This window comes from Centropristis striata, chromosome 15 (genome assembly GCF_030273125.1).
Source record: "Centropristis striata isolate RG_2023a ecotype Rhode Island chromosome 15, C.striata_1.0, whole genome shotgun sequence".
Classification (NCBI taxonomy): domain Eukaryota; kingdom Metazoa; phylum Chordata; class Actinopteri; order Perciformes; family Serranidae; genus Centropristis; species Centropristis striata.
The window spans coordinates 26,265,168-26,292,386 of record NC_081531.1 but is presented as its reverse complement, the minus strand read 5'-3'; the positions used below and the strand labels follow the sequence as shown (position 1 = coordinate 26,292,386).

At 37.0% G+C, this 27,219-nt stretch overlaps 3 protein-coding genes across 3 annotated transcripts in view; 1 reads left to right on the top strand and 2 right to left on the bottom strand.

The window, feature by feature from the left end:
* The first annotated feature begins 755 nt into the window (after positions 1–755).
* Positions 756–6,183, top strand: liat1 (ligand of ATE1). The gene is made up of 2 exons (XM_059351948.1): positions 756–2,044; positions 5,092–6,183. Exons 1-2 carry the CDS (start codon positions 1,894–1,896, stop codon positions 5,439–5,441), a joined length of 501 nt encoding a protein of 166 aa, XP_059207931.1. The 5' UTR covers positions 756–1,893; the 3' UTR covers positions 5,442–6,183.
* Positions 6,184–10,379: 4,196 nt separating this feature from the next.
* aifm5 (apoptosis inducing factor mitochondria associated 5) lies at positions 10,380–26,190 on the bottom strand. The gene is made up of 19 exons (XM_059351082.1): positions 26,172–26,190; positions 25,724–25,817; positions 23,898–24,007; positions 23,585–23,694; positions 23,443–23,487; positions 22,982–23,063; positions 21,305–21,417; positions 20,550–20,636; positions 19,932–20,023; positions 17,716–17,846; positions 16,200–16,315; positions 16,036–16,116; positions 14,650–14,704; positions 13,913–13,989; positions 13,070–13,187; positions 12,393–12,491; positions 12,173–12,248; positions 11,976–12,080; positions 10,380–10,458 (listed from the first exon to the last, which is right to left on the bottom strand). The coding sequence occupies exons 1-19, from the start codon at positions 26,188–26,190 to the stop codon at positions 10,380–10,382; spliced, it is 1,689 nt and encodes a 562-aa protein (XP_059207065.1).
* The window catches only part of LOC131986098 (F-box only protein 40-like), an 18,209-nt gene continuing 16,723 nt past the window's right edge, over positions 25,734–27,219 (bottom strand). The window contains exons 7-8 of the mRNA XM_059350890.1: positions 26,172–26,356; positions 25,734–25,817 (exon numbers count right to left, since the gene is read on the bottom strand). Coding sequence (XP_059206873.1) covers positions 26,228–26,356 — 129 coding nt within the window. The 3' untranslated portion in view covers positions 25,734–25,817; positions 26,172–26,227. The remainder of the gene's footprint in view (positions 25,818–26,171; positions 26,357–27,219) is intronic.

The following is a 27,219-nucleotide window of genomic DNA, read 5'->3' as shown; positions in this document are numbered from 1 at the left end:
ATTTTAAAAAAGGTTTAAACCTGTTAAAACTACTACTACTAATAATAATAACTAGAAAATTTCCTCTGGGGAAATTTTGAAAGGGCCACGGGGGCTACTGCCGGTGTGTGTACACTATGATGAGATTCTTCAGAGATTTAAAACTATGCCCTTTAACCTCAAAGTGTGTGTGTGTGTGTGTGTGTGTGTGAGAGAGAGAGAGAGAGAAACATGTATGTGGAGGAGTGTGAGCGCATACGCGCGCATTTGTGTGTGTGTGTGTGTGTGTGTGTGTGTGTGTGTGTGTGTGTGTGTGTGTGTGTAGCGAAAATCGCATAAAGTTACCTGTGTGTGTAATTAAAATCACAAAGTTACCTGTGTGTGCGTGTTTGAAGCAGGTGTATGCATGTGTGAGGAGTGTGTGCACTTACGCGCGCGTGTGTGTGTGTGTATCTGTAACTGTAATCACATCAAAGATCAAAGGCAATCAGATCAAAGCAATCAACTGAATTAACTGACACCACCTGTTAAAGTTCCGAAAGAGTGACAGCAGCCAGAGGTGGACTGGAGTTTCTGGCCTCGAACAGAAAGCATTTTTGGCAAAACCATAATACCTATCATTGATTCGACTTCATTTTGAGCGTCCTGAGTTCTTCCTGAACGTCTACATATGTTTTTATTTCAGAAAAATGAAAAAATAGCTTTGTTAGAGCGATCTAAAAAAACGTTTCCATATCCCTTTTTCAAATATCTCCCTGCGTTTTTAATACGGGACCCAATGAGGCTGTTGGTGGTGTTGGTGCCGCATCTGTGCGTCGTACGCCCAAACTATAACTCTGACAGCTTTACCAGAGGATTGTGAGTGAGAAGACAAATTTTCCTACGTTTCTATGTATAAATTATTTCTGTAGAGTGAAATTTGCGGCCTGGAGCGCAGTTTTAAAATTAATTTTTTGACAGTTTTACCTCTCCCTCTACACTCTGAGCGATGACATCACACACTCTGACACGAACATTCCGTGCAATACACACCCATTATAATCTCAGAATTTCTCCAAAAATGATCATGGTCATTGAACAGGGATTGATAAAAACCTATATGACCTATCGAAACGTGGATTAATACACCGATACACAAGACTTGTGTCTACTGTTTAAAGGTTAAATGGAGTCTCTAGGTGAAATTATGCCGGAGAAGTAGACGTTTAAAAATCTCCAATGATTGTTCTTTTTCGTTCATTTTTTGTCGGCCGTCCCATTCATTTCAATGCAAAATTTTGAGCAGTTTTTCGCGACTTACGTCGCGAAAAATTCGTATTCTGTAGAGAAAAGTAATAGCACACCGATCCCGATCAAACCGCACGTTTTGATATATAATTTGTAGCGGGACGAAATTGCGTCCGCAAGAGGAATAAGAAGAAATCCACAATATAACAGTAGTGCTCTACTGTACCGAGGCCCTAATAATAATATTTCTCCGCTCTCTTCCTGAGAGTGGAAGCGTCCTGTTGCCATGGAGACGCCGTGTTGGGTGGTGCAGAGTGGATCTTTGTGTCCCGGAACAAAAACCAAACACCACAGACAGTCAGCGATGTAGCTTCCAGCTTTTCTGCTGTTTTTCTGCCTTTTTGTGGGAACTACAAAGTTTTTTGTTTTGTTTGTTGTTTTTAAACCCGGGACGTAAAGCAGCTGGTTTCAGGTTTAAAACAGCAGAAACTCTGAAACAGGAGGACTTCCAGGTCTGCTGCTCATTTATACAGTTTATTTTTGTTTTATTGTTAGGTCAGGCGATTTTTACAGCATCAATGCTGCTGCAGGAAAACGAGGGGTTGTTTTATTCAGACTCCGTTAACGTTTTTATCCTGCACGGAGCTTTTTATTATTTTTATCAGCACTGAGTGTCAAATCTGCATCATGCCAGAAAATAAAAACTGTAAGCTGCTGCAGCCGTCCAGGAGCTGCGACAGTAATAATAATAATAATAATAATAGTAAGAGGAAGAAGAAGAAGAAAAAGAAGAAGAGAAAGAAAGCCAATGCTTCCACCACTCCTCCAAAAAACACAGGTAAAAGAGTAATCTATTACTTTACAACATGTAGCAACCTATCTAAAATAACACATCAGACCCTTCAGTCAAATTTGCATGAAATTATTATCAGTAAATTGACATAAAGTTCTCCAAAATTGGCCACAGTCTGTGTAATGTTGTATTATTATATCATATATTATAATGCAGACTGATGCATTGCTGGTTACTGATGTTTTTTTGTTTGTTTGTTTGTTTGTTTTTATTGAGGTGGAGATTATATATATATATATATAGATACAGAAATATCCATGTAAATTGTCTGCATAATACATTATTTTATCAAGAAAAATGTCCTGCACCTTGATTCTCTGATTGCAATTTACTGAAACCTTGTTTAAGAAAGGAACGAGAAAAAATAAAATACTAAAAAATAAAAAATACTAAATTACTGAAAAAATGCTGCAGAGTTGAGGAGACTTAAGCAAGAGTTGAAAAAGCAATCGTTTGAACTTATTTTCTTTAGAGAGAAAGTAATAAATGTAATGTCAGCAGCAGCGAATAATATTTTTAATCCTCCAAAAAAAAAAAAAAAAAAAATACAATATCTCTTATAGTGTACACTATATTTTTACTTTGACTTACTGCTACACAGCTCGTTTTACACTAGAGGGGGCATTAACTGTTCAATGTTTTGTCAAAGCAACCAGACTCCATTGACAAAAACAGTAATTTAAACTTGCAGAACAAATGAGTTGCTAGTCTACTGCTGCTTTGATCATTTAGTTTGCCTGTGTTACTGAGAGACAACTACTTCCATTTTCTGAAAGGTAAAAATTATGTTTTTGTCAATGGCGTTCCTTTGTACTTTTTATAGAAGGAGGTTGGACATTTTCGACAACAAACACAAATGTAAATGCCATTGTGCGGTGATGACATAAGATTTATTATTATTGTGACAGGTCTTACTATCCCTTTAAAAGGGTGCCACAGGAATAAATTCTTAAACCCGGAAGTAAGTTAGCATGTTAGCGCCCTAGAGTCTAACCCAGGGGTCAGCAACCAAAAAACAGAAAGAATAATCCCTCTGGAGCCGCATCTTTGAGCCTTATAATGAAAGTAATTTGCCAATTTATCACTGCAAATCAAGCAAATAACTCAGCGTGAAGCACTGGAAGTTAATGTAAATGAATCTGTCTTTTCTGTTGTAGCTAGTTTTGGCAAAAATGCATAGAAGAATAGAAATGGCGAAGAGTCAGATGGTCATAGGCTAGGATGCAAATTTCAGTCGACTAAAATGTAAATTTTTTTCCTGTCTGTAGGGTACATATTTTTACAATTGGATCATGTAAGAATCACTACAATGATTTGGAATAAATTGTAGAAAATTCCTTTATTTTTTATTTTATCAAAGCAACAGGGCCTGCAGATGGCCTGAAGAGCCTCATGTGGCTCTGGAGCCTCAGGTTACCGACCCCTGGTCTAACCTCTCAAACTCAATGAGGACTCTGAATGTGTTGGTGGTGAGAAGCTCAAATAAAGTCTGTTTTTAACACAAGCTGAAGAGATATTTGTGTTTTGTTGTAAGACATAAAATACTGGAGTGGAAATTACTACTGCCCCTTGGGTGAGGAAGAATGAATCAAAGAGCACGTCGAAATTTTTCTGTAGTTGTCTTTTATTAACAGACATCAAATACACTGCCCAGAAACAGTGGGAGAACCAATTAGTCAGATTTAAGAACTGCTAAGGGTCCAGTCTCCTGTTCAGTCCTGGGTTCTCTGGCTCTCCCTCGGTTTAGGGGCGGTATTTAACCCCTTTTGCAAACCAGCTCTGTCCACAGCCAATGCAAAGAGCACGTGCATTCACGCGTGTGAGCTTCATGTTTTACATTTAAACCTTAAAAGGAGACGACTCATATTGTTTATATTATGCTCCCAAACGCCTCTCATGTCTCATGTCTCACAGTCCTATACTGGGCCGTGACCTTAAAAGGAGAGCACTGACTGAATGCTGACTGTTACACACCCACAAGGTCAGAATAGGCCTTAATTTATAGCAAAATACTTGTGATTAAAAGTAACAGAAAATATACCACAGTACGTTAATGAATTTTGTAGTTCTTACTTGTCCTTAAAAATGTGCCATCAAGCTGAACACAGACTCTCTCACTAGTCCACCTCACAGCCTCTAGTCAAATTTTTCAGAGCTCTTGTAAACTCTTGTAGATTGTTAATTTTGTTAATAAAATATTTATTAGGCTATGGTTTCACTAGTTTGTTGAAACCTAAACATAGTGACATGAAGTCATATTACCATATAGTTCTTTTTAGCATAACGTTAGCTTTTTAATTCTGTTGGCTGCATTAAAGCTTCAAACCTCATACAAGTGGAGTTCTTTTGTGAAGATTATCCTGCAGAACAAAACGTGTCAGCATCAGAAACGTTTGTTTTCTGCAATGATCCAAAATTCCAGAGGAGAATTCTCAACAGGCCACATGGCGATGCTACTTCCAGGTTTGCCTACAAAAATACGTACTTTCGTTTGCTCTCTATTGACCCTTTACTACCAAGGCTCAGAGCCGGTGCCTAATCTTGAATCAGTTCCTCCCTTTTCGACAGCCAAAGAACCGGCTCTCTGCAGGAAAATTGGTTCAAGAGCGGCACTAACTCTCTGCTGGTCTCGAAACCGCGAACTGATACTTCAGGGGCTGGTCGGGTTTTGTGACCAGCAAGACCAACTAAAACATGTATCAATCATTTTATTTCATTTGTTTAACTGCAAGTTGAACTAACTGCGAACCAGCACAACCACCAGCAAAAGAACTAGGTTTGCGTTGGCCGAAAAGGGGTTTATATGTCATTGTGTAGCAGTTCAAGCCAAGTTCACTGTCACTGTACACAATGTAAACATGAGTAAAAGGATCATGTGGCGGTAAAGGATTCCTGCAGGCTGAATGGGTCTCTAGAGGAAACTCCTGTTACAGCTCATTACTGTAAACTAAGCCATTAGTCCACAGGGAGTCATTAGGAACCTAAACCCTGAGCTTTGTTTGAGCCTACATGTTTATGTTCCCTCCCTACAGATAAACCTCCGGCTGAGACCTCTCCGGCGTCCATGCAGCCCCCACAGAGTCCTGGTCCCAGCCCGGTCCGAGTCCAGCTGCCCAAACTCAGAGGTAGCGGGCGGAGGAGCAGAAAGGACTCCCCTGCCCCACGACACAGAACCGGCAGCAGCAGTAGAGAGTTGAGCATCCAGGCCAGGGAGAGCCTGAGGTGGGAGGGGGCGCTGGAGGACCCCCAGGCTGAGGAGGAGAGGCTGGAGCTGTACAGGGCCAACCGGAGGCAGCGCTACATCGCTCACAGGGACGCTCCGATTAAAGAAACCAACGGTGCTGTGGGACAGAGCAGAGAGAAGAAAGGAGTCTTGCACTGATTTAAAGACGCAGTGAGAAGATCTTTAGGTGCCATTTACACAATAAAATTGCTAATTTAATAACCTTTAACCCATAAGAACACTATTTATCCTTGAAGGATAATTATGGGGGATATAGCACAGACCAAGTGGACTATATAGAACACATTTATGGTGTTTTTAAAAAAAAAAAATACTACCCCTAAATGCCAAAGATCTGTGATGTGACACATACATTACAATGGGCGTTTATGGTATTTGTTTATAATATTTCTTATTTTAAAATAAAAAAACTAGACACATTTTCTGCTTTCAGAGACACAAATTTACATTTTTCTTTGCATCTCATTTATCATTTATCAAACATTATAGAAATTGTGACATTTATAGTGCTGTTTAACAACAAATTATTTTTCAGATTTGTTTTGGAAGCAACAAAATAAAAATAAATCAATAATAAATAAAAACAAATAACCATTTGCCTTTTTGTTTGCGTTTCCATAACATATATCAAAATTGTGACTTTCATCATTTGTTTAGGAAATATGGTCAGAACAAGTTAAATACAATACAGGACATTAACGGATTAGAATTGTTAAATGGGTTTAAACTTCGCCTCGGAACAAAAAATAAGCTTTTTGAAATTAGCGACTTTTTCACATTTGTGTTTTCAGTCACACACATATTTTCGATAAGTCACTTCTTGTCAAAGTCACATGACCACCACACCAGGGTGTTGAGTATACATTGTTTAGGGATTTAATGAGTTAATGTGAAGCATAAAGCTGAATATGGGAGATTTAAAGTGTTTGTTACACGGGTGTCACCGTGGGTTCTTATGGGTTAAAGACCTGATTGAAATGCAGGTAACCCTTTCTATGAAGCCTCCGTCTGTAATGCATTATAAACATGCATCTGTATGTATAGTAACAGTGCAGTGCCATGACGTGGACATGGTCGGCTCCGGGTCAGTGCTCCTGTTAAAAACGTAATCGAGGATCTGTTCAGTTTATCTGCTGCTGTTAAATTATGTAACACGTCCAGAAAAGACCCAAAGTTCATCCTTCAGGAGTGAAACCCAATCAGGATAATACCACTGAACCCCGTCACGTCCATGTCCTCCAGGCTGTGATGAGGGTAAATGGATCTGTGTCACGGGAATTCCTTACATTAGCAGTTTTACTTTCTTCCCTTTTTTTAAATAAAAATAAATACCCAGTAAACCATCCAGAAGAGGCTGTGAAGTTGTTTAATTATATCTGAAATGTGAGCAGTGTTGGGGAAAGTTACCTTTAAGACTAACTAGTTACTTTACTAAGTTACTCTTTATAGAAAGTAACAAATATTACTTTAAATTTACCAATTTATATGCTTTTTAAATATGCAGTTTGGTGTGTTGACACTTTTATTGTAAAGAATTACCCACACTACCAACTCTTGTCAAAAGAAAACATCTTCAATTGAATATATAATTGATCATACAAACCATGATTACAACATACAAAAATGTTTCTTATCTGCCACAAAGTGCACATGTGATTTAAACAAAACCTCATATATATGGCTGACCAAGTTTGTGCTAATTAGTGTCAAATGTGTTACAGGAATACTCAAAATGAGTGTCTGTGATGTGAATATTTTGGATATTAGTAGTTAGTATTTTTGTCCCTTTAATACAAACAACTAATTATGGCTACTTTATATGCAGAATGACACCATTCTGCTACATTATTTTGTGTCATGTTTCTTTGCTTTATGAATATCATAAACCAGTCTGAGGTATAAAAGTTTATAATTTGACTTCTGAATATCATTTCTAGAGCCTGACAGATATATCCGTTGACAGATATTAACCTATCAAAGGTCTATCTATGTATGCTGTCGGATATGATTGTTTGTATCATGTATAATAATGTTAAATATTATTTAATGAAGTTTTATATTTCAGAAAGTAGCTCTCTGGGTTTATTTGCAGAGTGGTGAAAAATCGGTGCACAATACACATAAGAAAGGTCTATTTTCATTCCAGCTAAATAAAATGAGTATATCTGCCACCATGTTGGTTATCGATTAATTTCCCCTTTTAGCAACACTGCTGACGAGGCAAGATAATGATTCAATGAGGAACGGCTGTGACTTTTTCATGTTCACAAAACATTAACACACCAAAATGTGAATTTAAGTTAATCCTTAGAAGTCTAAGCATTAACATTACTTTACCCTTTGGATTTTGTCGGTTTTTGACTCCTTTTCATTCTGCCTGTATAAACCACTTAAAAATCTTTACCATGACGTGTTTGTATCATTGTTTTCATATGTGACCTGATTATTATTTTCATTTTTTACAAAAAACACACATAAAACATGGAAAACGAACCAAAAACACACACAAAAAACACATACAAACACACTGAAAACACACCAAAAACATAATAAAAATACAAAAAACACACAAAAATTATAAAAAACACAGATAAAAACACAAAGAAAGTATTAAATGTACAATGTACATGTGTGAATGCACAAAGCTAAATTAGAAAAATCTCTGCAAAAAAAGTAAAATCATGTTCATACACTTTGAGGTGGTTTTTTTTATTTTTTACCTTTGCTTAAAAAAGGGGTTGACGCATTAAATTGGACATGGAAACACCTGGAAAAGCCAAAACTGATGGCAGGGCTCCATGCTGCTTCGTTTTTACATCGTGACGTCATGAAGAAGTCTTCCTGACAAGATATCTTGACTTGGTGAACTCCTTGTCTTCTTGTTTTTTTCATATTCAACCAGCATCTTTACCGCATTAAAATTGAAATAAAAATGTTTCTGAAAGACAGAAATTCAGCTTGAGGATGCCAGTGTCCTCAAGGATTGGAACCTCCAACACTGATGAGTCAATAAATGCACAGAGAGACGGGTCTGTTGTGCCTGAGATTTTTTTATGCATGAACAGAATGAAACACAGGACAATAAAGTTTAAATGACGAGTACATCCCTGTTACGTCTGTAAACCGCGCTGAATGACGTTGAATGAGTGTTAAACTGCTCCTGGTCGGTACATTAACACTTGGTACGTGATACTGAACAGTTTAATGAAAGATGTGAAATCTTATGATTGATGCTATATACCAGTGAAAATATAAATCATTATTGTGTTGATCGAAATTTATTTGGGCTATGTATGATGGAGCTCTGCACTGCTTGATAACATGCATAAAAATCATTGTTGCTCATTACTGACATATCCCTTAGTAAATGAAATAAAAAAATCTCCCTAAAATGAAGTTTGAGAGTGGAAACATAATATTAATGTGAAGTATTTTATAGCAGTTTTAAGAACGGGACAATTTTGTCCTCTAAGGTAATAATGGAGGGTTTTTTTTCCTGACACGGCAAAACATTTTTTTAAAAAATGCATCAAAATCAGTGTTGTTGCTAATAATCAATACATATCAGACTGTAAAATAATTTTTAAAATCCCTCAAAAACAACAGAGGCATTATGTAAACAAACTTGAATTTAAATGGTAAAAATTATTATTATGAACTAATAATTGGTAATTATGACCAGATCTGAACTAGTGTTGGTTAAATAAATAACTCTGAAACTGGAAAATAATATTAATACTAATAGAAAGGAGACATTTATGGGGGTTTTTTCTGCACAAAAAAAATGCATTTAAATCAGTGCTGTTAATTATCAAAATATCCCAGACTGAATAAATTGACCGAGCATTTTGTTTTCAGAAAGAAATATTTGTGTTTTTTTGTTTTCATAACAGTGGCATCATGTAACCACCTGGTATTAAATGGGTTAAAATTTTGATTATAAAAGAATATTTGATGATAAGTTGATAACCTCAAAGTGGAAAGCTAATCCTAATATGGGGGGAGAAGGGGACATGTTTGTCTTTTTTTTCTGCACAAAAGTATAAAAATGAAAAAAATCAGTCTCAGGCTATGATTAAAAACTGCCCCTAGGATTTAATTTTCAAAAAAATAATATAACAGTGGCATGATGGGTTTAAAATTCTGAAAATTAATAAAAATATTTAGTGCTGTGATCAGGACAGATTTATAGCAGTTGTTGTTGATGGGGACATGTTTGTCCTCTCAGAAAATCAGAGCAACTTTTTTTTCTAAAGGGATGCACAAGGGTTCATATCACTTCCTGCATAAATATGTCGAAGAACTTGATTTGTCAGATAGTGAATCTGCTTTTATATTTTTTTTGTTATTGTTCTTCCATTTACAATTTCTCAATTCGTTATCCAGAAAATGTATTGCATCATACTGATATTTAAATCCTGTTCTAAAGACTGGGGAGAAACTGATTTTTTTTTTTTTGGTCTCGTTTAGCAAGAAAAAAACATCTTTTACAAACGACGTGAGTACTGATTATAAACCAGTAACACCTTCAGTCTTAAATCTGCTCACTCTTCCATCTGCAGCAGCTGTCTGTCAGTGTTTGCTGCAGCTGTTGACAGAAAGTGAATGTGGAGGTGTGAAGTAAAGACAGCAGAGGGAAAAACGCAGCACTTCTTTTGTGAGCGTTTGTCACACCGCAGGGTGAGCTGTTTGTCCGCAGCTCTTTGTTACTGCTGCCTGTTTCAGCATCTCTGCTTCAAAGAGCCCAGCGTCCCCCTCTGTGACCGTAATCCCCCTCCCACTCTCTGGCCACTTGTGTGTTTTTTGTTTTACAGCAGCCTCATCGAACACTTTAAAGCCTTTTTAAAGATTAAAGAACAAACTGAGGCATCTTAAATGTGACGTCTCTGGAACCCCGGAGACATAAAATAATAAAAAATATTATAAAAGAAGTCCAAAAGCTGCATCCATCTGAGGTATCTGTTGTTTTCATGGAGGAGTCGCCCTCACCTAATTAAAACACTTTAATCATCTGAGCTCTCCATCCGCTGGGAGCAGCGGCGGCGGGGACGAAGAGACGGATGAATGTGCTGCAGGTCAACATGGTACAGATGTGGTGTTGTGTGTGGCGGAAGGTGTTGGCCGGGACAGCTGCAGCCAACTCAGGTCATCAGATCTGTCAGGGGGGGAAGAGAGATTATTTTACAGTTATGGACACCCTGACTATGTAATTGGTTGAAGTTTTTAGACTGGCACCGCAACATGCTAGGCTTGCTGTTGTTACTGTTCAGTTTTATTACCCGTTTGCTATATGTTCTAGTGCCTTGTCCTAATAACATGTTGGTCAGGATACGTTCATTGTAAAATCCTGATACATAACTGAGAGGGCTGAGAATCCCACAATCTACAAAAGAGAAAAAATCTCTTTTGTAGATTGTGGGAAAATGATATTCAAATGTCTTTTATTGTAAAGATTGTAAGAATGCATAGCAACCCTGACTCACAGCTGATGATGATGATGAGCGGTAAATAAATGTTGACCCTTATTATAAGCCATTCTGGTTGTGATTTCTGTAGAAACTGTAAAGATTTATATTCTAAAAATAAAGACAGGCTTTAGGATTTAAGCTTGGATTAAAACAGAGCTTAGTCATTCTTCACTAATACTGAGTATTCTCTGTCTCTCATATATATATATAAATATATATATATATATATATATATATATATATACACATATATATATACATATATATATATATATATATATATATATATATATATATATATATATATATATACTGATCTTCAGCTTAACTTGCTAAAAGTAAGAAAACAAAATATGTAATTGCTTAAAAAGCTAAAATTTTAAGTAATCTCATTCTAAAACCAGCATTTTATGCTTATGTTTAGTATATTTCACAAATTTAGGTCTGTAAAAAGTTACTTCTTAAGTAAGCTGATCTTAAAACCAGCATTTTCTGCTTATTTTAAGCCTTCTAAATTCATCTGTAGACATGCCTATTCCTAGATTTAACAATCTTAGTTCAAGAAATCTTGTCAAGTGAAAATATCTAGCTGCATGGACAGATAATTTCACTTGTTTTGAGTACCCTTTCCCTCAGATTTAGTGTTTTTATCTTGTTTTTAGACAAGTGCAGTGCAGTCCTGTTAGTGTTGTGAAGCTGATTTGGTGTTATCTGTGCCAGCGTGGTTATGATATTAGTGTGACAGTGTTGAATGTGCTAGTAGCACATTTCTGTCTCTGCAGGATAATTTGTCCACATAAGGGTTTCTTTTTGCATATGTTAACATTAGTTTCCTGGGCAATAGTAGAATATACTTCACAGTGAGCAATGGGGTTTCCACTGTACTGTTAATGTTTGTTCTTCCATATTTTCCTGCAGGCCTTGCTTTGTTGTGCTGCATGTTATATTGATTTATACATTTACGAGTGAAAGTTATCCTGGTTTCACTTCCTGTGTTGTGATTGGAACTACATGTAGTGTAGTGTGGATATGGTGCGATATGGTTTATATGTCTACATGGCTAGAAAAACACAAAGATCCACTTGGGGGCAGAAAAAACACAGTTTATGGTCCAAAAACATTAGAAGAAGTTTTTTTCCTCTCTGTTGGTTCATTGTAAATTAAGTCTCAAAAGATGGAATAAAAACAGAAAGATGAAACATACTCAGCCTCTTCCCTCGTGATGACTTTTCCTGCTGCAAACCTCTCAGCTACTGCAGACACCGCCGGGTCGTAGTTTAAACTTGCCGCCGCTATGACCTCATCATTCCTGCAGGTTAATATAAAAAACATATTTAGACATGCATTCATTAAAGGAGTTAAACGTTTTTGTTTACAGATTTTTTTTCCCGTTTTTCTTACTTGATGTACAAAGCAAGGAACTTCCTGTCCTCAAACTTTCCTTTCAATACAATGTCAGTGTATCCCTCCCCGTAGCCTGCAGAGGGAAACATCCGTCACATTAAACGCTGATGATCTCAAATCTGTCATTTATCATTTAGAAATCATGACGTAGTATGTGTATAAATGTGTGGCAGAAATTTGTGCATGTGTGTGCGTGCGTTCATGTGTGTGCGCCCACCTGCATATCGGATGGTTTTACCCAGTTGGACGGTCCAGTAGAAAGGAACTGAGTTGAGTTCAGTCGGTTTATTCAGCATGTTCAGAGCTGCTATCCTTGCTGGAAAACAACAATAAAAAAAGAAGATATTTAACTGGAAATAGTGGGAGCATGTCTATGTTCCCCCGGGTCCTATGTTCCCCTCTTTGTATGCGACCGTTACTTTTTCCACCATTACTGTCAAATTCCATGGCAAATCGGCCTATGTAGGGCTACGGGCTGTTTGACGCGCATATACAAATAGGCCTAGACGAGGAAAGATCCCTATCCCTAACCATAACCCTAACCCTACAAACATGAGTAATCCTGGATTTAAAAAGCAAAAAAATGAACTGCAAAGTAACCAGAAAGTAAGGTGGGCCATGTGACGGTAGGCCTGCTGGCCATGCTGAGAGTCTACCGTAAAGATTGATAGATTTCTGGGAATCATAGGACCCTTTTTCAGAAAAAGGGTCCTATGCTCCCTGGTATGTATTGCTACAGAGGAACTTAGGACCCTTTTTGGGAAAAACGGGGAACATTGGACCTTTTTTCTAAAAAAAAAAAAGGGGAACATAGGGATGACCCCAAAATAGTGACTTTCAGTTAAATCTAAGCCACAGTCAAATTGTGTCTTCTGGGACTTTGTGATTAATTACCGTGAGCTTGTGCCATCTGCCAGTGTCCGATGTTGACGAGCCGGTTTTGGGCCATCTTCAGGGGGAAGGTGGCGAGGTCGCCGCCACAGTACACATCGGGGACGTTGGTGCGCATGTACTGCAGCAGAGACACGGGCAGAGGAGTGAGAACTATAGGTGATTAATATACTGGTTCATATGAGGAAGTAATTGTATAATAACACTACTGTTGTGTTTGGGGAACTGAGATTCTGTGAGAGCCCAAACAGTGAGGAAGTAAAGTCTTGAGTCTTGAGTCTGTCCCTTTAAGAAAAGATAATCAGATAAACAGGAAGACCCTTCGCTAAGCCCTGTACCTTTGTTGTTAGCCGCTATGAAAGCTAGCAGGAAGCCCAAACAGCCGCTCTCTGAAGAAATATTGGGGTTTTTTTTGGAAAAATGGGCCACTGATTTTGCCACGGATAGTGTAATTAGTGTCTGACAGGATTAGGTAAAGAATCCCTACAACAATAATTATTAGAAACAGCAGCTACAGCACTTTCGACAAATACACCAGACTCCACTGACAAAAACAATAATTTTACCTTTTCATAAACACACTTTTAAAGTCAACAGAAACAAAATAAAACTCACAAAACCTCCTTGGATAGTGTTCCTGCTGTTCCAACAATTATCAACTCATGTTTGATTCAAATAAACACTGAATTAATTTCTTTTGATTTTCATTTTATTTCTGTTGACTTTGAATGAAATGTATTTTATGACACGGTAAAATTACTGTTTTTATCTATCTCTGTAGGGATGCTTTATTTAATTCACTGTTGCATTAAAAAGCAAAGGCAGCATGTGTATAAATCAGCTGACCTTGTCGACTATTACAAAGTTTTTCGAGTCCATCTGTATTTTGCTGCCTTTTAGGAACTCCGAGTTCGGTTTGATGCCTGGTGGAAGAAAGAGAAGTTTTTGTATGAATACTGAAGATGTTATTGAGCTTCAGCTACATTATCACTCTAAAACATCAAATCCATCGGCTCTTTGTGCTTCATGAAGGATTGTAATACAAATAGTTACACAAATTTAGAGCAAAGTTTGACATTTTAGGAAGTTTTCTTTGTGACACTGCTCTTTCATCCGTCTCGTAATTGTAAAACTACAGCCTGTTAGCCTAGCTTAGCATAAAGACTGAAAACAGAGGAAAACTGCTAGCCTAGTTCTACCTACCAGCACCTCAAACATGTTTCTTTATTAATAAATAGCATTCACATCATACAACCCTGATGTCTAAACATAAATAAAACAATATTTAATCATTTGCAAAAACTTTCTGACATATATTACATTTTAAGAAGTTTACAGTAACAAAATATTTGATGTTCAAACTAATAAACTTTGGTTTTCTATAAATACATACTCTGAATTTGATGGATTCTGTTTTCATTTACATTTCATATAGCGTCACAAGCATTCTCCAAAGGTTAGTATCATGCATTTTACTGTATTTATGTGTGTTTAAATGTGCTTTTCAGAAATGTCTGATTGATAATGTAAACATATAAAAGAGTAAAACAGGGAAAGAGCAGATATGTGTGTGTTGAACTCACCGATCCCAACAATCAAAACATCAGCTGGAATGACTTTCCCACTTTTCAGAGCGACCTCCTTCACCTTTAGGAACAGAGACAGAGGACAGGGTGACTGTTTATGTTTTCATATTTCACTTCACTTCCAGAATGCACAAATATTCACATGCAATAAGACAAAATAACATTTTACTTAATCAAAACTGCACGTTATCAGCATAAGGTGGACACGTCTGTAAAGAGGATGTTCGTGGGGACACATAGAACTTAATTTCATTCACATATCTTGAGGTCAGAGATCAGTTTTGCCCTTGCTAATATTCATGGATTAAAGTAAAAAAAATCTTCTGACTGAAATTTGCAGCCATCACATTTAGATGCTCAACCAATACTGTTTACAGGAAGATGATTTTAAACAAGTGTTCTATTAGTTTTATTTTCCCTTTTTTTGCAAAGCTTGTCTTTACTCTCTAAAATAGTGAAGCATCTACATAACTTTTTATTACATGTTGTTATTTTCCTTACTATTTCTAGTAAACCTTTCATATATTCTAACTACTGAGAGGATCTTCACAGCTTCTCTCAGTTTCCTTTCCTTTTGTTTGTTAACCAACCGCCAGCCCCCACGTGTGAGTAAGAACGAGTCGAAGCGGCACAGTCCTCCTGCAGCAGTCTTTCCCAGCTGCAGAGCCAGAGGGGATGTTAACCCCTTAGCGTCTAGTCTGCAAATTGCTAACAGGCTAACAGTTAGCTCTGTAGCAGTACAGTGTGTATGTGCTGCTGCTGCAGGAGGTGTTCACTTAGCGATCTCCGTTTGTTTACAACAAGCACCAGACACTCTGTGCACAGCTAGTGATGCCGGTTAATTAGCCATGCCACTTTGTTTATGATCAGCGGCGGACATTGTGCACAGTCAGCGACGGCGGCACACAGTTGCGTCTCCTGTTTTTAATCCATCGCGTAGCTATGTGATCATGGCCGAAACTGTCACTAAGCGATTAAGATACAATCGAAAACCATACGGCGGACATTTGAGAGGGTGTGGCCTGAGACTTTTCCAGTGTCCACTCTTCCCCCTAAAGGAAACACGCATATTGAACTCAAAAGTGCCCTCTGTGTCCAAATGACGGAAATCCGTCATAGCGACGGAGAACTTTAATCGATGAAAAATTCACTGAACTTTGGAGGGTTGTTTTATTTTGGGTGCTTACCCAACAAGATATAAGGATATGGTTTGTACCAATAGATTCCTTAAGTATTTCATTTGGTATAAACTCTTCTGACCTCTCATTCCTATCCTCACTTTGGCATTAATGAAGAAAACTGGGCTCATTGAATCCACAAGAGTCTCAGCCTTCCAGTCAGACCCGATTTATGCAGCTCACAGACTGTTTAGGAACTGAAAACAAACTTTACCTTCCCCTCCACACCTCTGATCTCCGTCACATTATCGTTCATGAAGAACTTCACATTCTTCTCTGACAGCATCTGCAGGAACAGCACAGGTTCAAAGACAAGAATGAGTAATGTGAGGACGTAATACAGAACTTTCTTTTTTTCCTTGGTCTGACCTTCATGGTGAATTTGCCGATTTCCCGACCCAGAGTGTTCTGGTACGGCAGTTGGCTGCTGCCGATCACTGTGATGCTCAGAGCTTTGTTTATCAGATAAGATGCAACTTCCATACCTGCAAAATAATCAAGGAGCAGTTCAGAAAATCAGGCTGCACAGATGAATCAAATGAAAATAATTACAGATGTAATGTGTGTAGTGTACAAGTCTTTTTGCTGTCAAATTAAGGTCCAGACTAATTCATTCAAATATAAAGTTGTGTTTTTAGTTGTAAAGCTATAATGTACATAAAGTTAAAGCAACTAGTATCATAGGAAATTGAAAAATCTAAGAAAAATATCTTTAGATATCATGATATCTTGTCGGGAAGGATGTTAAATAACACTCCAAAGAAAAAATGACATGCCCACTTTATGATAATCTCATGCAGTTTAAGGCAGAAACCATGCAGTTTTTCTCTGCAGTAAAATGTGTTGGTTTGTCCTACTTTATGTAATTATTAGAGCATCCTGGGGTCCCTAAACAGTCTTTGAGCTGCATAAATCGGGTCTGACTGGAAAGCTGAGATTGTGGATTCAATGAGCCCAGTTTTCTTCATGTGTGATGATGTTAGTGAGTGAAACTTGAGCTCAGTGTATAAAATGAGCTGCTGAGACCTCTAGGATAATCACAGCCTCATGAAACTTTACAACCACAAACTAGAGACCTAGAGCATTCAGAGGATGGATGGCTTTACACATTATATTGACAATAAGGGGCTTTCTCAGCAGGCAACACAACATAAGTGCTCACCATACAATCGCACAAAATACACACATCTACTAAATGTTTCTAAAACCAAATCACAGCATGGATTTTTCTTTGCTGTTCCTCAAGTCTTGGTGTCTAAATTTGTGAGATTCTGGAGAGATTTTTAAAATGTTGCACCAAATGTGTGTAACAAATGGTATCAACTAAGAAAATGCTGCAACAACTTATGAGACATAATTAGACATGAGAGTGGACTTAACTCTGTGGAGTCTTGGGCTATTTTGTCCATTTTTGAATCATTTTAATGTCTTTTTGTGTCTTTGTAAGTCATTTTGTGTCTTTTTGTGTCTTCTTTGTGTCTTTTTTGGTAATTTTGTGTCTGTTGTCGTGTCTTTTTTGTTCATTTTGTGTCTTCTGTGGGGTTTTTTTGTGGTTATTCTGTCTTCTCATTTTGTGTCTTTTTTGTTCATTTTTGTGTCTTTTTTGTTCATTTTTGTGTCTTTTTTTTGGTCTGCTTTGTTTTTACGTCTGGATGTGATGAAGAAGCCATGCTTTGGCGCTTTTGGAGACTCCAGAGGGTTAACTAACAACATTACAACTAACAACTGTTGCAGCTTTTGTAGATTTTAGGTCTACACTAAAACTAAACAAACGTCTTTGAATTGAATCTACATTTCACAATAAAACAATTGCAGTAGATTTGATGCAGTTGTCTCTTTTAGTCCTGATAAATGTAAAAAAGTGAATACTTTGCAAACACATTACCGACAAATGAGGTTCCCACTAGGACTACGTTGCAGCCCAGACAGGCAGCATGGATCTGCCGGGCATCCTCCGGCGTCTCCAGCATCCGGACGTTGTCCAGCTTCATGCCGGGGACATCCAGTCCCTTCGCTCTGTAAGATAGCAGGACTCTGTTCATGAGCAGTGTAGTGCTGCAGCAGCAACTTCACTCATACACAATTCACATAGTATCTTAACTCTATGGAGTCTTGAGCTATTTTGTACATTTTTGAATCCTTTTCATCCTGCCTGTATACACCACTTATTATTTTTCAGCACAGCCTCACCTATATGACCTAATAATAATTGATTTTTTATTCTGATTTACTGAATCAACATTTTGAACCAAAAAGAAACAAAGAAAAACCAACATAAATGTGATCTTGTGATTGTGTGTCATCCTGTCATCCAACTCTGGTTTTTATTCTATTAGGACTCTATTTTATTAGTGTCTTGTATGTTTAGCTTAACAAGTTTAGTTATTTTGTGTCTATTTTGGTCATGTTGTGTCTTTTTAAGTTATTTTGTGTCTTTTTTTAGTCATTTTCTGTCTTCTCTGTTGTTTTTGGTCATTTTGTGTCTTTTTTTAGTTATTTTGTGTCTTTTTATTCATTTTGTGTAATTTTCTGTCTTTTTTTAGTCATTTTGTGTCTTTTGTGTCTTTTTTTGGTCATTTTGTGTCTTTTTTAGTCCTTTAGTCCAAAATAAAATGTGATTTTGAATCTTTTTTTCTACTTTCAAAACACTATCATGCTCAATAAAGAATTTTAAATGTTGCAAATGTGAACAAAGGTTGCAAATATAACATCTAAGAGGGTTACATCCAGTACAAAATACAAAATATATTTGAGCTTGTCTCCAGTTTTACTTGGTATATCGTCATCAAACTGAAACTGGCCTCATGGAGTTTACAGCCAGAACTTTAGAGGTAATTTTACAGTAGGGCTCCACGCTGCTTTGTTTTCTAGTCTGGATGTGGTGAAGAAGTCATGGTTTGGAGCTTTTGGAGACTCCAGAGGGTTAATGTTTGGATATAAATTGCAAATGTGAAAATGATGTTGATTGAAACTTTAAATTGGTTAAATTTTAAAATGAAAATAGGTTTGGCTCTGAAAGAGAGTTTAAACAGTAAATAAATGATGTAAATGCTGGAAGTGAAGTAGTTAGGAGGACGACGTGACTACTGGAAGCGACATAGTTCAGTAAAAACATGATGCAGGAAGTTAAGTGATGTTTGAATCATATGCTGCACTTTTTGTATTCACATGCGAAACCAATGCCGTTGTTCTGGGAAATATTTAATGTCTGTTTTTGGTCATCTGATGCCTTTTTTGGATATTTACATCTTTTTGGGGGAAAAGATGGTGTGTTTTTGGTGTGTCTCTTTTGGTCATTGTAACTACACCGGTCCAACTAAATGAATGGCCACGATTCATACAGATGTCTTGAAGGTTTATTTTCTCTCTCTCTCTCTCTGTACTTCAGCAGACACCGTTAAAACGTGTGTGCCACTTGGACCACATGTAGAATTGTTACTCTGGAGTTGCATGCTCTTCTCGGCAGCCTTCTCTACTGCTCTGACCCATAATGCAACTGAACCATAATAAACTGACCCGGCCTCACATTTCGACCTCACATTTCCCACAATGCCCTCAAATCAGACCCTTATATTTCACAATAAAAGTCCCTCAAAAGGAAATACATTTTAACCAAACATTTTATCCATAAGACATATTGATAAACCATCTTATTTATTGCATTTCAATCACCTTTTAATAACTTTATGAACTTGAATGATTATGACAAAAAAACAAATAAACTGTCTCAGAGACAGTTACAGTCATTTTTAATCTTTTTGTTGGTCTTGTATGTCTTTTTTTAACATGTCTCCCGATAAAAGTCCTGGGTTTGTTCAACTCATCCACCTCCCCTTACTCCAACCCTAACTAACACTTTTGTGCTTTATACTCATAGGGAAGGATTGGTGTATCATATGCTCGCAACTGGATTTTGGAGTATGTATTGCATGTAAATTGAAGGTGTAAAGTCATATTAGTTGTGCAAAGATTGGCGAGAACAAATTGATTAAAGACACTAAACCAAATTAGTGTATTCAGAATTTTCCCAGATACATTTTCTGTTTTTTAGTTGTTGTTTTTCAATCATAAGCGCATGCATTTGTGTGTGTGTGTGTGTACCTGCAGCCTGTGGAGATGAGCAGCTGGTCGTAACTCTGCACTGAACCGTCGTTGAACGACACCGTCTTGTTGTCTGTGTCCACTGACACCGCCTGAAAAGTTCAAAATACAGTTTGAAAACTGTGGTCACAGAACTTGGTCTCACAGGAATCCGTGAAATAGCCACGGAATCACTCCAATTTCCCTAAAACTGACACGGATTTCGCTACAATGCAAGTTAATGACAGTCATATCCCGTGGCTATTCCATGGATATTTTTTCCTATTGGTTTGTTCCAAGTCACGTGACTTTCAAGGTCCCGGCGGTCAGAACAAAAAACATGGCGGACAGTTCTCTCATTTTTAGTGAAAAAAAATCAATATTTTGACTTAGTTTCTGCATAAAAATGGATTTTGAACACATTTCTAGCCAGAAATATATGTTTTATTTTCTAAATATTCACTCAGTGAATGTACATAATCACTTTGTATGTTGGAATAGCCATGGGATATGACTGTCATTAACTTGCATTGTAGCGAAATCCGGAAATATTCCACGGATTCCTGTGAGACCATTTTGGGTCACAAGTTCAGTTACCTATCTAAACACCATGAGCCTGAGGATGAAGACGGAGCTCACCTCTCTCCTGAGCCGCACCTCGATGTCGTACTTCTGGTAGAACTCCATCCTCCTCAGCAGGATGGTGTCGCTCTCCACGTTCATCACCTGCAACACGTGAAGTTTTTAATTAATGCACTGCAAATTATTTGTTTCTTACCAAGGTTAAAAAACTAAGATTTAGAAGTTTAAGATAATTTATCTTGTTTTAAGATTTAATTTATTTTTTTAAAGTGTTCAACATGCATTTTCTAGATTTAATAATCTTAATTTAAGAAATCTTGTCAAGTGAAATTATCTGTCCATGCAGCAAGATCATTTCCCTCAGATTTAGTGTTTTTATCTAGTTTTTAGACACCTCTTTTTTGCAGTGTGGAAGTCTATCTAAAAAAAATAAGCACATATATTTATTAATAAATATTACTTGAAAACTTTTTTTGCATAAACAGTGTCACAGCTCTTTGTCAATCAGATTTATTTGTCTTCTTAAAAGTCTGAAAAGTGATCTGTTTCATTCTGAAGAGTCAGCTTTTTCAAAACCAACATGGCTCAGTTCAAAATTTTTTGTTTCAAAACAAAACTTCTCATCTCTTCTCTGACATGATTTTGACATCAGATGATTTGCTACCACGACACTTCATAGTGATGTTTGTTCAAATGGAGAGACTGTTGTCTCATCTGTCACTGGATTTAAATTAATGTAAAAAGACACCAAATGTGGAAGATCATCTGTCCCATTAAAGCTTAAACAGTCTGTCATCAAGAATCTGCAGCACCTTGCTGAGTCGTGTTTTGTCGTAAGGTAGAAGCTCGTCACTGGAGACCATGATGATCCTGCCGCCAAAGTTTTCCTGCCGCAGCGTCTCAGCGCAGATCAACGACGCAGCACCTGCACTTCCAGCGTTTACACATGTTTAGTGCCACTGGGGCTAAACAAAGAAATACTCCTAAATTCTAGCGAGGGAAAAACTGACATAGCCACTTTAAAAGGGGTCCCTCTGACCTCTGACCTCAAGATATCTGAATGAAAATGTACAGACATGCCCACTTTATGCAGATAATGTGCAGTTTTTCTTATATTTTGTCCAGTTGTACGTGAATATTAGTGCATTCTGGGTCTGTGAGCTGCATAAATCGGGTATGACTGGAATGCTGAGACTCTTGTGGATTCAATGAGGATAATCACAGCCTCATGAAACTTTACAACCACAAACTAGAGACCTAGAGCATTCAGAGGATGGATGGCTTTCCACATTATATTGACAATAAGGGGCTTTCTCAGCAGGTAACACAACACAAGTGTTCAACATATAATCGCACAAAATACACAAATCTACTAAATGTCAAAGGTTTCTGAAACTAAATCACAGCATGGATTTTTCTCTGCTGTTCTAAAGGTCTTGGTGTCTGAATGTGGGATTCTGGAGGAATTTTGACATTTTTATTAATTCTAGGAGTTTACAAAAATGGTCAAATTTAGCACCAATCCTGTTTAAAAAATGATATAAACCCAGAAATTACTGCAACAACTAACTGCTCTATAAAATGTCAAAAAATTCTGAACATGTCTGTTACAGAGTGACGTCTTTAACCCATAAGAACCCATGTTGACACCCGTATAACAAACACTTTAAATCTCCCATATTCAGCTTTATGCTTCACCTTAACTCATTAAATCCCTAAGTGACACATACTCAACACCCTGGTGTGGTGGTCATGTGACTGTGACAAGAAGTGACTTCTCCAAAATGTGGCTGTGACTGGAAACAGAAATGTGAAAAAGTAGCTAATTTCAAAAAGCTTATTTTTTGTTCCGAGGCTAAATTTAAACCCATTTAACAATTCTAATCCGTTAATAGGGTGTCCTGTATTACATTCAACTTGCTCTGATCATATTTCCTGAACAAATTAAAGTCACAATTTTGATATATGTTATGGAGATGCAAACAAAAAGGCACATGGTTATTTGTTTTTATTTATTATTGATTTATTCTTATTTTGTTACTTAAAAACAAATCTGAAAAAGAATTTATTGTTATCGAGCACTATTGATGTCACAATTTTGATATATGTTGTGGCGATGCAAAGAAAAAGGCTAATTTGTTTCTCTGTAAGCAGAAAATGTGTCTAGTTTTTTATTTTAAAATAAGAAATATCAGAAACAGACATACCATAAACGCCCAATGTATCGTATGTCACATCACAGATCTTTGACATTTAGGGGAAGAATATTTTTTAAAACATCATAAATGTGTTCTATGTGGTCCACTTGGTCTGTGGTATATCCCCCATAATTTTCTTTTGAGGATTACTGGGTCTGGGTTCTTATGGGTTAAATATCTTGTTTTGTATAAAAGCCAAATATGTTCAATCTGCAACAAAATAAAGCAGCACATCATCGTCGTTTCAGCTGTAAACAACAGTGGCACACGCACAGAGCGCTTCAGACTCACCTCCTCCCAGCAGCACGATAGTGTGAGTGTTTCCTGGTACTGCAGCTCCCATTTGCTTCACTCTTTTCTCCTGCCTCAGAGTCTGAATCATGTAGAAACATAAACATCATAGAAACTCATCGACAGCAACAATAAGCAACTATTTACAAGTTCAGATGTTCAAAAATATAAATTATACATTGTTAGTAATAGTCACCTGCAATAAACACCAAATATGCCATTTGTGATTGCAAATGCATTATTGAGAAACAAAAAATTTTGTGTGCAAATACAAACATTTGCTTCTAATGTTTTTAACAGCAATCAAAACCTGGATTTGGTTCATGTTAAAAAAATATATATATATAAAATAAAATGCACCAATATTGAACCCATTTATCATATGTTCTTTTATTTTAAACTGAACAGAGTAAATAAATAACAATGTGATGAAACAGGAAACATCATCTGAACCTTCTTACCTTTTTGTTTACCGTCACATAAACTTTACTGTTTTGGATTTTGACCTAAAAAAACAAAAACAAAAAACCCACAAAAATTAAAATTAAATGAAAATGAAAGACAACATTTTAGCAGGCTTATTTTGTGTGTGTGTGTGTGTACCTTGTGGCATGGTAAACAGTCCATGCCGGGGTATTCCTCCAGATCTCCTGTGTGAGCGTTAAAACAGGCGCCGTGCCACGGGCAGCGCACCGTGTGACCCGAGAGAACCCCTATACACATACACACAGAATCCACCAAATATCTGGTATTTTGAATTTTCTCTTTCACAGAAACACAATTCAGTAGAAATTATAACTTATTAAGTGCGAGAAATTTAAGATAAGAGTGTAAAGATTTTCTTGCATGAGGCCAAATGTTCAGCTAGCTAAGTCATTTTTCTTTTCAACTTAAAGAGCAACATTAAAATCTTTACCTTTGCTGAGCGGAGCTCCATAGTGTGTGCACTGGTGCCCGAGGGCGCTGTATTTACCCTCACAACGAGTCAGCAGCACGCTGTGGCGACCCACCTCCACCTCCATCATCCTGAGACACAGGATGACACCTCATTTTTACTTCTTAGACCAGTGGTTCTCAACCTTTTTTCAGTGTTGTACCCCTGTGAAATATTTTTTCAGCCAAGTACCCCCTAACCAGGGCAAAGCATTTTTGGTTGACTTAAAAACAGAGCGCTGTGCCATCAGTTTCTGATTTATTAAACTTTGGAACTGATAAACACATACAAAATTCAAACATTTGAAAAAAAAAACATTTCAAACATTTTAAATGTTAATAATCCATGACTAAATTTATTGCAAATGTTTCTCATCACTAAAATGTAGTGATTCAAACTAATGTAGTAAAAACAGTGAGCATATAACCATTTAAAACTATAACTGCTACACTTCAAACACGACTCCATCTTTGAGTTTTCAGTGATTGACAGGTGATGCCAGGTGGCATATGACAGGTTGGGTCCAACCATCCTGGTATGGGGGACACTCTGGGTTTTTAGGAGAATGAAGTTGAATAGCCTACTGAATATAAAATTAATTTCATGATCTTACACTTATATTTTGCTAAAATATTTATTAAATAATTATTTTTAAAGGATTTTTGCATGGATGCTACTTTTTAAATGTATATTTTAAAATCTCACGTTCCCCCTGGAGTGCCTTCACGTACCTCCAGAGGTACACATACCCCCATTTGAGAACCACTGGGTTAGGTGATAGATTTGGAACCAACATTTACAATTCCAAACTGCAAATGATTGTGTTTTGAAAATGTAGGCCTACATTCATAAACATTTTAAATAATTACTTATTTTTTGTTTGTCAATGTTATGTACTACACCAACAGTAGCACTAGAGGGAGCCAGAGGTAACCTTTTTTTCTTTACAAATGACCTCTCATTACTCCTCCAGGATATAGGGACATTTTCAGCAGAAAAGTTACCTTGTGAACCTGAAAGCATTTAAATTCTTAAAATATGAAGAATAAGTAACCCTAAATATGTGTCGATTAAAAAAAGGTTTGTTTGTTGGTTAGTTGGTCCATCATTATCTTTTGATAAAAGGTGAATAAATCATTTTAAATCTATTAGTAGTCTAGTGGTGGACTGCCATTAGTTGCACCAGGAGGAGCCAGAGGAACCATTCATATTCATATCATTAACTCCTGTCATGATATAGATTTTCAGCAAATATGGTTAAAACTTATGTTTATAGAAGTCACCTGGTGTACTATTTTTTTAAAGTGGGGGTCGCCAAGGGGTCTTTTTAATATATGTAAGAAGACACTGAATATAATGAATAAATCGGCCTATCAAAAGAGAAAATTTGTTTACTGTTAATATTACTGCTGAATGTTTAGCCACAAATGACAGGGAATGTTTATAACAGAAGAGAGACTCATTTTTTAAAAGATATTTATTTGGTCATTTTCAAGGCTTTTTTGATAGTGAGAGACAGAGGGGAAGACATGGGCCCCCCGCTCACGAAGAAAATGCCTCTATGGTATTATTAATTATTAATAAAAAATAATAGAAAATATATTTTAAAGCTATTTGTTTGTTTGATATTTGCCATCATAATATACATGTTATCTTAATAAAATTTCCAGCAGGGGGTCCCTGCCAGAGGCTGATGCTAAGTTTGAGAACCCCTGACCAAGTGAAGTGCATAAATAATTTTAAATAAGTCATTATGATACTGATGCATGAATAAGAACAAATGTTTGGGTTGCCAGGTTGTGTCTTACTGTCCATCCTGCAGGTCTGACTCCAGACACACCACCTCTGTCAGCTCCTCTGATGCTGTGTCCTCTGGATCCGAGTCCGGATGCTCGTCACGGTCTGCACACACACACACACACACACACACACACACACACAAACACACACACACACACACACACACAAATACACGCGCCCATGCACACAAATGTATTTTTTTTTGTTAAAAATCATTATTTTTATGCAGATTTTCTTCTATATATATACATATATATATATATGTATATATATGTGTGTATATATATGTATATATGTGTATATATATATATATATATATATGTATATATGTGTATATATATATGTGTGTGTGTGTGTGTGTGTGTGTGTGTGTGTGTGTGTGTGTATTTAACTTTGAACAATAAGTGATTAAACTGCAACTGTTAAATTAAGTATAAATATAATGAAATGACTCACGTGGTTTGGTCCCAGACATGTGTTTGATTCAGCTGTAACACAAAACCTCCTTCAGCTCAGATGCTCCTCTGGGGGAAGTTTTTCCTAAACAACAGTCCAGTAGTTAGTTTTCTGCTCATCAGCTTCTCAACCATTGGGCCCATTTCCACAGCAGCCGGTCCATCCCCATCCCTCATCCCTTGACCCTGCAGGAAAAAAAAGGAAAAAAAGGACGTTTCTGGAGGGCTTGATAAGACGCAAAAAAATCAACCAAAAAGTAACTTTTGGGACACCGGTGAATGAGCGGTTCGGGTGATGTCAGTGGTCATGTTCAGCCCGGTTATTGTCACAGAGAAAAAGGCACTGCAGGGCTTTTGTGTTTCCCAGTGGGGCGGTGAAGAGAAAGGCTGACGAGGCAGCAGCGGCCCGGCATTGAATGGACAGCCGACAAAAGCACAACTTACAACACCGGAGGTGAAGCCCGCTATCATCACACAGCAGCCTTTTAAGTTGCAACCCCGCAAAGCTCAAGGATTTCAAATTATCCACTTATGAAGCTGAAACACGACAGTCAGAACATCGATATTTCTTTAATGTTGACATTGTGGGCTATTTTGCTTCTCTAACATGTCTTATTTCAGACTAGTGGAAAGAAAACATACAAATGTGGTTGCTTATTTGCTTATTATGACTACATTCTGTATGTTTGTCCTAAATTCACCAAAAGTTAGCATCTCAGGAAGACACCGCAAAATTATCCCCATCTTGGTTTGTATTCTTTGGTCTTGAGTCTTCAGCGATTTTCGGGTTTTCTGCCTTTCAGGTTAACTTAACAACTTTTACTCACATTAGTTTTAAGAAAATTAATACCAACATGTGTTCTGACTATTTTGAAGCCAATTTTAGTGATCAGAAGGCAATAAATAAAAGAAAACTCTCACACATCGGCCTCGAATAATTCTGTGTTTTAAGTGAAAGTCAGAATTTTTAAGGTGTTCCAGGTGCAGGATGCCAAATGTAAAAATAAAATAAAAAAGATCTTGGCAGACCATGACAAACTGATGTTTTT

What these genes read in the sequence shown, in the direction of transcription:
- aifm5 (XM_059351082.1), bottom strand. An exon ending in AGTGGGAACCTCATTTGTCG is followed by an intron (nt 16,316 to 17,715) that starts GTAATGTGTTTG and finishes ATTATTTTGCAG; the next exon opens with GTATGGAAGTTGCATCTTAT. An exon ending in GCAGATGGCACAAGCTCACG is followed by an intron (nt 12,492 to 13,069) that starts GTAATTAATCAC and finishes GTTGTTTTCCAG; the next exon opens with CAAGGATAGCAGCTCTGAAC.
- liat1 (XM_059351948.1), top strand. Translation starts at nt 1,894, where the DNA reads ATGCCAGAAAATAAAAACTGTAAGCTGCTGCAGCCGTCCAGGAGCTGC. An exon ending in CACTCCTCCAAAAAACACAG is followed by an intron (nt 2,045 to 5,091) that starts GTAAAAGAGTAA and finishes CCCTCCCTACAG; the next exon opens with ATAAACCTCCGGCTGAGACC.